At 39.2% G+C, this 12,063-nt stretch overlaps 1 protein-coding gene across 1 annotated transcript; it reads left to right on the plus strand.

Annotated features, from left to right (window-relative positions):
- The first annotated feature begins 4,919 nt into the window (after positions 1-4,919).
- On the plus strand, positions 4,920-10,696 carry rnf41 (ring finger protein 41). Its single transcript, XM_033628010.2, has 7 exons — positions 4,920-5,057; positions 5,981-6,086; positions 6,190-6,305; positions 6,405-6,676; positions 6,965-7,100; positions 8,924-9,027; positions 9,138-10,696. The coding sequence occupies exons 3-7, from the start codon at positions 6,216-6,218 to the stop codon at positions 9,490-9,492; spliced, it is 957 nt and encodes a 318-aa protein (XP_033483901.2). The 5' UTR covers positions 4,920-5,057; positions 5,981-6,086; positions 6,190-6,215; the 3' UTR covers positions 9,493-10,696.
- The last annotated feature ends 1,367 nt before the right edge of the window (positions 10,697-12,063 follow it).

Consider the following 12,063-nt stretch of genomic DNA (forward strand, 5'->3'; position numbering starts at 1 on the left):
AATGTTAGGAACACTTTCCAGTGTTTACTATTGAACCTGTTGAGGTGAATGACACAGGTGAAATAAGGCAGCAATCTTCTGATGGAGCACCTTATAGGCGAGCTCTGTCTGTGAGCCCACGATGGAAATAGTCTCACACCGAGCTTGATTACTCTAAAACAGAGCCATATCAGAGAATTTGCCCATTAGGAGCCCCCTTGAATGTGCTATTAGGAATAGCCTACTGTAGGAAAGGATGTAATTCTGCATGTTCTGTGATTTTTTTAGTAGTGGGTAGTCCCTTTTCATGTTTTTATGTTTAGTCCGCTTCACTGTAGATGTTGCCACCTCATTGCAACTCACAAGCTATTAACAATCCTCTCACAACTGGACTTAAAGCAGGCATTGATCTGCTGCTGAGGCAGCCTTAATTCATTGCAAATTGAAAAAAAAAAAAAGATGATAATGGGTTGCCTGTTTTACTTTGAGTGGCTTATCTGGGGAAATACAAAGGAGCCCTTATCATGAGGGGAAGGACTCTGAATCAGGGCATGTGATGAGTTACAATCAAATAGTTTCACAGTGCACCTTCACAAAAAAAAAAACATTTAAAAGTTGGCTCGTCTGCCCGACATTCCAAAGTTGATTTTCATTTTCCACAGTCCTGTCCCGCTGATTTGAGGAAACTTTTTTTTTTCTTTGCTTTTGCTGGTGAATGAAGTGGGCATGTGTGTCAATGACAGGGTTCCCTATTTAGCCTAACGCTGATTACCTCATTTACAAATCTGCAAATATACTATTCTACTGTGTGTAAAGGAGTCAATGCCATCACCAGCAGTGTGGTCTCTACACCTGTGATGACAACAGGACCAATGAAGTTACTCTGTTGAAATTAGCCAATTTAGAATATGACCAGTCTGGAAATATAGGGTTAAGACACTTTTTTTCCTTTTTTTAAGACAGAATGGGCCTCCAAGATTTCTTCAGTTAGTAAATCACCACAGCTGCTACACCAGTCTGTATCTGGAGCCATCAGGAAGAGACAGATAACACTGCCCCATTAAAGGTCCAGTGTGTAGGACGTAGGGGGATATATTGGCAGAAATTGAAAATATAATAAGTATGTTTTTGTGTCTAATCACCTGAGAATTGTTGTTTTTTCAGTACCTTAGAATGAGCCATTGATATCGACGTAGGGAGTGGGGGCGCAATTGTTCTACAATAGCCCAGAATCATCAAACCAGACACCGACTAGATAGAGCCATTCACTTGTTTGCCTCGGCCACCGTAGTTAGCAGCCCCTCCATGACGAGGGGACGAGTGTAATTGCTATACTCCTTTAATTAATGTTTTTACCGGTTTAAATCACCTCGTCCGTTTTTTTTTCAAAGAGGGAGAGACCTCTGTGGATAATTCGTCTCCCGAATAACCTCCTCACCGTCTGGATCTTAAGGCTCAGACATACTTTCCGCATTGAATGTCCGTCAACAGCTGCGATTTCGCGGATGTGCACAGGGTTTTATTATAGTACAGTTGACGGTCCGTGTCAGCCCCCTGTCGTAAACAGGAGGGCTGCGAGGTGAGCTTGCCATCCGCTTACTGCGGACAACTGGTAAAAGTGAAACCAAACAGCGCTGCTGGGTCTGGAGTGAATGTCTGTCGAATATCCAACTTAAAAGTATCTTCACCGTGATGGGGCAGCTGTGGCTGGTTTGACAGCAGTGTTTTGGACTGAACTGGAGGGTGGAAAGTCATCGTCTGCGCCCTCCACTAGTACAGTCTGTGCAGTCACAAAAAATGGGCTGCAGGTGGGCGTCCGCATAGGGTCCGTGCAGACCTTCGCGGACAGGTTGGATGACGACATTTACGTCACCTAGACCAAAGTGGAAACTTCTGGACATAGACATGAAAACTATGAATTGGCCATGAAGTTATTCGAGAATAAAGGTGCGCACACATTAGGAAGTGCTGGGCTAGCGGCCCGTCTCCGACATGCCAAATAGCTTTGGAGAAACACTGATTTCTAACATGAAACTGCTTAGTTCAGTGTTTTTATCCGTTTGAAACACCTGGTCCGTTCGTTTTGGAGAGGAAGAGACCTCCGCAGATAACTCAGTTCCATGTAAAAAAAAAACAAAAAAACTGAACAATAAATATTGAAGGAGTTCTAACTAAGAGAAGTTTAGCAGGGTGCAATCTGCAGTCCTCACCACTAGATGCCACTATATCCCCCTTAATCTTACACACTGGACCTTTAATTTGGAGGTCAACTCATGATTACACATTGTTTTTTTAAGGAAGGTGAAAAGTCTAACATGACAGTTGTTACACACTGCTCCGTGAACGCTGACTGGAATAGCAACTGTCAGCACTAGCCTGGTTCAAGAAGTCGAGCCGAAGCCTGGTGTATCTCACGATTATTTAAGTGAACGATCATGTTAGCATCACTTGCTGTTTTTCAGTAGCATTTCTCCTACCTCCTTGTTTTGCAGCCTTGAGTATTGTTTGTCTCTCCACCTGTTCTGACTAAAAAAAAAAAAAAAAAGAAGTCTATTGACAGTACGGGAATACAGATTTATCATAAGCAATGGTAGTTATACATAAGAAGTGTGCTTGGTTGTGCTGTATGTGTATATGTCTATTTGACGTTGAAAAAAAATATTTATGAGAAGCATTTATACGACAAAATACCACTGGAATGTGAAGCCAGACAATGTTATGATGCAGATTATGATGATAGTCTATCCCCTTTAACATTCAGTGGCGAATGGTCAGAGGATTCTTTTTCTTTTGGAGATAAGTAACCATGCATTGGCTTTTTATTTAACAACATGTATTTCTTTGGTTTCCTCTTGTGCGTATACTTCCCTGTCTAGCCCTATAGTATGCATCATTTCAACGTTTACAGCTTCATTCTGGGTCAGCCATTGATTGCCCTGCAGTTGTAATAATACCACAGGTTGTCACAAGGAAGATAGTAAAGGTGGATTTGTAATTCTGTACGAGCCGTATGCCTTCGAATCCATTTGTCCACTCCGAACCAAATTCTGCTACATAGGCATCTTTCTCCACACTGCCCCGACACTTTACATTCAGTTTAACTACAAGGGGTACATGACAAGGTGAAAGGTTTGAGGTTTTCCGACCAGGGCCCCCCACCAACCCACCCACCACCTAATCCAGGACAGGACCAGCCCCACCCCAACCCCCGTCACCCACCCACCCACTGTCTCACCTAAACCTCAAGCCATTCATTTTTCTGTTTTTGTTTTTTCGACAATGCAATCCTGAAAGCACTTTGCCTTGTTATTCCTTTGTGTGAACATGTGAATGATGATTTGTTACAAAAATGTTAAATATGTAAAAGATCATTCACTGTTTTGGAAAAACCTGCATCTGTCTTTCTGACGTTAAAAGAAAAAAAAAAAAAACAATTTAGTGACATTAAACCTGAATCTATTTTATAAAATGTTTGCTGCAGCCAATTGGTCTTGTCATTCAGTATTGTGGCTTAGGGTTGTTTGTGTTCAATAAAGTGCTATTGCTAAATATTCCCTAAGTCTGGAGTTATTGCTTGACAATGAATCAATGTTTCCTGTCACGTAGGTCTCACATGTTCAGTCCTGAATAAGCTATTCTGCTGAATTTACTGCTGAAGAAAAGTTTGAATCTAATCTTTATTTCTTGACTGAAATAAGGAACTGATAAAGATGATGAAGCAAAGAAAAGAGCTTGATTGGATTTACCAAAGTGAAGTGTTTGTTGCAGCACTGTTACACCTCATTTAGTGGTGCTGTAGGGTACGTTTCAGAAAATAAAATTCTGAACCATACTCGTATACACCTGAAAATAATTATGTCGTACAATGAATGCTTTTATTAAAGTGCCATACTCCAAACAGTTGTGAGGCCCATACAGGATTACAAAACATTAACTGATTACCAAACTGAGGCAACAGAAAACATCATCAAAAAGACAGAAATGTACCAACTGTACTCACACTACCGCTGCCTGGGACTGGATTTTTTAATTTTACCAACCACATGCATTGTAAGGACATTGGTGTTGGAACATGCACTCACACTGGTTCTATGTGAGGACTGTTTCTTTCAGTGTGCTGCACCCTCTGTTGAGCCTCATCCTCACATGCAGAGCACTAACTCTCTCCATGCTGGCTTCTGTTCATTTCCTTCCTGTTTACCATCTGCCACACAGAGGAAATTGCAACAGTGCATGGCTGAGAAAGAGACAGCTCATACCCCATGTGTTGCAAATTATTGAATGAATGAAGAAAATACACACTTTCACAAATTAGAAATATATAAAAATGTAAATTGATTTAACAGTCCAATTACATACCCACATGTCATCATGGAGTCATGCTAGTATTCCTTATGTCAGTAGTGTAACTTGATTTATCATTTAGAAATCAACTCATCTTTTACATCTAATATCTTTTTTATGTTATAAGCACAAAATTGACTAAATTAAAAAATAATTCATTATTTTATATTTTAATGGGCAATAAAAAAGGAATTATGATAAAAGTAAATTCCAAAAAAATAAATAATGGAATTTAAAAATCTAGTTGAAAATGCAGTTTAAAAAGAGAAATAACTGAGAATAAAGATTATAATCAGGCATTAGACTAAATCCTTTTTTTAAATTTAAACTACTTATTGATTCATTCATATTTCATTTGTAAATTGTTTTTTATAGTTCATTTTTTTATTGCCCAATACAACATCAATTAATGATTTACTTTGTATTTTATTCTATTTATTTATAGATAACTAAATTAATTTTAAAACACACTTATTAATGACTATTTTTATTGTATAATTAATTGTTAATTAATTAATTAAATGCTAGAATAAAACATATATAGATAGATAGATAGAGTACACTGACCAATCAAACGCTCCCATTTTACGTCATGACGTCACCGCCTGCCTGCGTAACGACGACACAGAGGTGTAGGATGTAGCACAGGACGTGGCTAGCGAGCTACTAGTTACAGTAGGACGTCTGAAACTATATTAACATCGTGATTAAGGTCTGGTTTTCTACATGTTAAAGTAAGTATATCAGTGTGTAATGATGTTTTCTTCCAATGTGGCTGATTGTAATTAGCCATTTGTCGATGTACTTTGCCCAGACTGAGGTCTGTCTGGTTAGCTCGACGGCTAACATCTAGAGGAAACCAACGGTACCCGTAGTTGCTACGAGCGCTACCTAGTTAGCGACCGTTAGCCACATTTAATTCATGACGACCAAGCTGTACTGACATCTGAACTCAAGCACTGGGGTATTTATTCAAAATGACACCAGTTTAGTTCATTATAAACCTAAAGGTATTGCGTTTTAGTGTAACGCGTAACAGCGAAATAACGTTATACACGTAGCTAACGTTAGCATGGAGGGTTAGCCTGTTTGTAAGGCATGCTGAGTGCGATGGGAGGAAAAAGGATCTGTAACGTTAAATCGCCTCCAGACCGGTGTGTGCTGCTTTCACTGAAATTAGGTCAGCCACCAGTCACCTGGGACAACAGGATGCTCTCCTCGGATGTTGGAGCTCGGCTGGTGCAGTTTCACATGTTTAGGATGACGTTAGAAAACCACACTACGTTACGAATCAAGGACATCGCTTTTGGGCACAGGATGTGTTTAAATATGGTTGTGTGCTCAAATGTATCGAGTCATTCTACCATAACAGCTTTTATTTATTGATTAATAACAGTGTGTTTTTAAGAAAGCAGCGTCCCCCTCATTTTTACCTTATATAGTCATCCAATTTAAGAGTATAGTATGCTTCTAATCGTAATGACAAAGCTTGAAAATTACTCATCTCCCCTGGCCACTTAAACATGTCTGTAGAAAAACTACATCTATTTATCATCATTATTTATCATGTGGTTTTAGAATATATATCATAACTCAGCTCTAACCATCAGCTATCCAGCAAACTAAATAATCAGTGTGAATACCATTATTTTCGCAGGGAGTGTCGCGGTCTCTTTTGCCAGACAGATTACTTCTGCCAGATGTGACGTATCAGCTTTACATCAAGAGCTGGATGGGAGCATTTGAGGCCTTTTGTGAGTGAGGTAGGCTCAAAGTGTTTGTATTTATTTGTGGAATATCTCAAGTCACATACCGATGCAGTTAAGTTGTGTGAAAATCTAATTTGCGTGGTTGTGTGTTGCTCAGGAGGTTGTGGATCCCAGTAATGTACCATGGGGTACGACGTTACGAGGTTCCAAGGGGAGGTGGATGAAGACCTGCTGTGCCCTATATGCAGTGGAGTGCTCGAAGAACCAGTGCAGGCAAGTTCCTGTTTGAAAGATTACCCACCCTAAATTGTATCAACATTTTTCAAATTTATTTTTATATTTTGGGGCTCTGTGTTCTCCTTTTCCTTTCAGGCTCCACACTGTGAGCATGCCTTCTGCAATGCCTGTATAACACAGTGGTTCGCCCAGCAGCAGATATGTCCTGTTGACCGCACGGTAGTGACGCTAGCTCACCTCCGGCCTGTGCCCCGCATCATGCGCAACATGCTGTCCAAACTTCAGATCAGCTGTGACAATGCGGGTTTTGGGTGTACGGCCACACTGCGGCTTGACCAGCTGCAGTCACACCTCAAGGACTGTGAGCACAACCCCAAAAGGCCTGTCAACTGTGAGGAGGGATGTGGGTGAGTGGCTTTCATTTGGCAGAAATGTGCGCTGCATTGTGGTTGCATTGATTATGATTTTCTCATAACCCCTTTGAACCGGTGCCTAAATTTCTAGCATCATAAGTCTCAGCAGTTGTAGCAAGTTAGAACACAACTGTTGCTCACTCAGAAATCAATAATAATCGTCACTAAAGGGTTTTGCTGTAATTTATTATAAATATATGATTTGCAAAAATGTCGTCTGTATGGTATGGTATTAAATCCTCTATATTCTCCCCCCATATTCTATCTCCCCCTCTTTTGCAGGCTTGAGATGCCCAAAGATGAGGTGCCCAACCATAACTGCATCAAACACTTGCGGAGCGTCGTCCAGCAGCAACAGACAAAGATTTCAGAGCTGGAGAAAACTGTGGCAGAGCATAAACACCAGTTGGGGGAACAAGTAAGAGCATTTGCTTGCTCACTGATGCGTTAACAAAAAAAATATGTTTTGAGCCTCATCCTGAGAAATGCTGTTGTCTGTGGAACAAGTTTTGAAATAGCCAGAAGCGTATTCATTTTCCATAACAACCACTTAAAATTCACAGTGTCTTCTACTGAGTTGTTACTATGGCTCCTTCCAGTTCGGTTACTTAAATGTTTTCTGGGATGGAGGCTTATAAAGGTCTGAAAACATTTGGGTACAGATGATGATTATCATTTTGTAGCATGTTTATCTGACTGGGTGCAGTAAATAATTGGAGTGTGACATGTCTTTGTGGTACAGGGTGGTGTGCAAGCATGTTTCTGTATATGTTTAATTTGTGTGTGCCGTGTTTGTATTTGGTACAGTGAAGGTCTCTATTATTAGCACTGGGGGGATGCAATTAAGTATTTAAGGTCTAGTGAGGTGTCTGTTGTCATTTAGATACAGTATACAGTTAAAGCTTAATCCAGTACAGTAGGCACTGGTATTACAGTATAGGGGTGGGCGGTATGACCTCTATTCTCTTTTCTATCCTCTATTCTATTGCATTATATTTAAGTCTATGTCACAAGACCGTAATTGTTCTGTAAATTCAATTAAGAAATGATTTAATATAACCATAAAGTACTTCATCACTTTTGATTTTCTTGTTTTATTTGGAGCTTTCTTCCAAACAAAACAACTACCTCACACGGAGACAATGCGATGAAAAAGCAAAAGACTCAAAACAGAAAAAACGAAATTCTTAAAAATTAAAGCTTTAATGTCCATGAGTCCCTGAGAAGCAAATAGGAAACATAATTATAATTTTAACAGCCACTCAATACTTAATATTGAGGTTTAAACACCACTGACTTCATAGCATTGAAATATTTTATTTTGAGAAGTAAAATATGAAATTTCTTGATTTGCAGTTTCAAAAGCTGAATTTGAATTCACATCCAAAAATTCACATTTCAAAATTCAAGTTGAAAATATTCGAATAGTAACATCCGGGCTACCGAGGACAGGACATGTGGGGAAGACTGGATTTTGCTATTTGAAAAATTTCAACTTGAATGTTTAGATCTGAATTGAATCATTGACATTGAGCAACCTGAATCATTTTTCTTTTTAAATTTTGGATCTGAATTTGTGAACACTGAAAAATATATTCAAGTTTAGATTTTGAAATTGCAAATCAAGAATTTTCATATTGTATTTACTGAGAGGTGAATTCAGAACACATTTTTCAGATTTGAATACATGGTTTTCAACGTAAAACAAAAATCAATGCTATGGATTCATTGGTGTTTAAATTTCAGTATTAAGTTTTCAGTGGCTGTCAAAATTCAAACACTTATATGCCTTATTTGCTTCCATAAATCTCACTCCTTTTTCATGCCCGGCCAAATCACTTTAACTTGCGAGGCAGTTGGATTCAGAGATCATGCGAGAATCACAAGATCACGTGCTACATAGCCTGCCCAGAATAACTCCTGCGGTAGAAACAGTATTGCCAGACCTCCACAGATGGACACATTTCTGCTGTTGCACAGTATATACTGTCATATCACCCGACCCTGTTACAATATATATTCTTAATAAGCATTTGGAATTGGTTGAAACTGAAACGATTGGTGATCAGTTTTTGTCAAGTGTCCTATAAGAGTAAGCTGAGGGCAGAATACTGGATCTAAAGAAACTGGTGCAGTGCTTCATCCTTTCAGAGTGTTATAAATTCCTTTTTTGCTTTAGGAGGTTTTGTGAAATGAGGTTTTGTGAAATGAGTCATCTGACATGGTGCCTTTAATTTCTAGAAACGGGACATTCAGCTGCTAAAAGCCTACATGAGAGCAATCCGCAGTGCTAACCCAAACCTGCAAAACCTGGAGGAGAGCATCGAGTACAATGAGATCTTGGAGTAAGTGACATTTCATCTTTTCTGCAGCTTGTGTTTTAATATCAACTCCGTCAGGGAGCTGTAGCTCAGTCCATAATTTGCCTGTGGTTTTCATTTTATCTTGTCTCCAGGTGGGTGAACTCCATGCAGCCCGCCAGAGTGACACGCTGGGGCGGCATGATCTCCACTCCTGATGCTGTGCTCCAGGCAGTCATCAAGCGCTCTCTCATTGACAGCGGCTGCCCTCTCTCAATTGTGAACGACCTGATCGAGAACGCCCACGAGCGTAACTGGCCGCAGGGACTGGCCACGCTCGAGACACGGCAGATGAACAGGCGCTACTATGAGAACTACGTTGCCAAGCGTATCCCTGGCAAGCAGGCAGTGGTGGTGATGGCCTGTGAGAATCAGCACATGGGGGAGGATATGATCCTGGAGCCCGGCCTGGTCATGATCTTTGCGCACGGAGTGGAGGAGATCTTATAACTTTACAGAGAGCTGAGCTGATCCAGAGACAAGTGGGGATGTTTCCCTGGGGGTTCGCTGTGATGAGTAGAGTTTCCTCGTTGGAGCGAAACCGTCTGATTAAATCTGGCTTATTTAAAATAAAATCTTATAAGAGGCTCACTCCTAAGCTTGATACCAATGCCTTAAAGTGAGGATGAATATATTATGAACCTGGCAAATAGAAACTTATTCTGACTGATATCCGAGATAAAAGGTGAGATGTGATGTTTACAAGGTTTATATTTGGTGCATTATATGATCTGATTGTTCTGCTCCGTGTCCTAATATAGTAATAAGCTTGAACCCCAGTTTAATGCCCTCAGTTGTATAAATGCTTGTAAATACAAATACTATATTGAATTATAAATGTCATTCTCTTATTCCTCTCACTGTAATTAGATTGTGATTTCTGTTTATCTCACTTCTGTTTAGTCAGCTTGCGTGACTGTCTGCAGGGACGTCGACCCAGAAGATTCTTTTCTCGTGCTTGCTTTAGTATTTAGTTTCATGTGAATATTTCACAAGACGTGCTTCTGAGTTTAGATTGTCTAAACCTTCCGTGCCATTTGTTTTATTTATTGTGTTGCCTTTCACACAAACATGCTTGAAGATGTTACCATTTGATGTATGGAAATCTGCCTTTTTCGGTGCATTTGAAGTTCATCGCAGGAAGAAAATTGATTTTGTGTTTTCTCTGTTGCCTCGGTTGTAAATATAGTCTGTATGTTGAGTCCACGTGAAGTGTTAAATTTGAAGTTTAACATCTGGGATTTAACTATGTCTGATGAGTTTTATTTGACAAATCATAATGATTCACTTGAGATTTTAGGTGATCCTTAACGTCTTTCAGATTATTGAAAATATAGACATCGATCTTCTCGTTCTTTGCAGTTAGCCAACATTTGTTCACTGACATGTCACTACAAACCATAGCTTGGAGATTGTAAAAAATATTTGTAAAGTCACTCTTATGGCTTTTGAGAGGTAAAATGTTCACCATTAGTCACTTGTTGCTGTAGTAAGACAAACAAGACTTCAAATGTCCGGAAGTGCAGTAAACAGATAATTTTGGATTGTGCCCTTTATTATTTTCCCTGTTAATGTTTCTGTTTGTTTTGTGTCTGTTATGTACTGTGTTGTACAGACAAGAAAGTAATAAAAAATGTCCAACTTCATCCCAAAAGAATGTATCATCTCACTGGGATAACAAGATTTTATATTTAGCTTTTAATTAGGAAAAAATGCAGTTCCTTATTTTACCACACCATGTCATCAGAGCTCTGCGGGGAGGTGAATTTCTTAGGGGCACATCAGCTGAACACATTATGTAAAAACCTCCGTCAAGAGAAAATGATTGCTGCTTTTAAGAAATCAGGGCAGTGAGGAGGAGATGTGGGATGTGAAATGCTGTCGATCCAGGTTAAGGAAATTAGGAGGAAAGTTTAACCACAAAACTGTGACTGCACTGACCTGACTCACTCTCCTTTTCTCTGTCTAACCCAGACACCCACATGTTTTCCATGTCTGTTATCCTCCCTTGCCAGCCTCGTCCTCATTGTGGAACCTAATCCCTCGCCATTGTGGTCACTGGAATGTGAAATCATGTGCTTTACCAAATACTGTGGCTCTGTTATTGTCTACACACATTATGATGTGATGTGGTTGGGTACTGCAAGGCGTAGCCTACAGCAGTCCTCACACTAAGCCACATGTTAAATATACTTCAGAATGCGTTAGAGGATTTGTTTCAATGACCTGAAAACATTACGAGTAGCACATTCATATAAAATGTTAAAATAAAATACATGAGGCTGTCTGCCTGGTTGAGGAAGTATTCACATTCCTAAGTAAAAGTAGCAATACCACACTGTAAAAGTATCATTAGTTTCAAGTTACCTATTGATATGCACAACAATAATAGAGAAGCAGCCGTTGGCAATCCTATGAGATTTACACATGAATAAAATAGTGCAGAAGTTGAAGGGATAAAATATAACACACACACTGTTGGGAAGTAACTAAACCAGTTACTAAGGAACAACGTGATTAGATTACAGCTACTAATACATTCTTTCTGTTGCTTTGCATATTTTCATTGTGCAGGAGTGCCTTCTTTTAGCATAGCCTATTACTGGAAAATTTTCAGCTTCACAGCCCAGTTTAAAACATTTCTTAAAAAAGAAATCAAATGTTATAAATTGCAATACCTTGATGAGGTAATTAAAATAGTTACATTACTGGTTACATTTTGAACAGGGTAACTAGTAATCTGTATCCTATTAACGTTACGTCTCAAAGGTAACCTTCCCAACACTGGTGGTAGATGAAGTACAAGAGCAGAATTGAAAATGTGTCTTAAGCAGAGGTTTTAGTATTAGTATAATGTGATATAAAATAAAGATTTTCTTGGGTTGTTAATTTTATATTTATGTAATTTTTATTTCTAGCTGCCAAATAAAGGTAGTGGAGTAAAAAGTATACAGTAGCATTAAATGGAAATATTCAACTACAGTACAAACACTTCAACTTTACCAAATACTCGGTTCTGAT

The sequence above is a fragment of the Epinephelus lanceolatus genome, chromosome 8 (assembly GCF_041903045.1).
Source record: "Epinephelus lanceolatus isolate andai-2023 chromosome 8, ASM4190304v1, whole genome shotgun sequence".
In the NCBI taxonomy this organism is placed as follows: Eukaryota; Metazoa; Chordata; class Actinopteri; order Perciformes; family Serranidae; genus Epinephelus; species Epinephelus lanceolatus.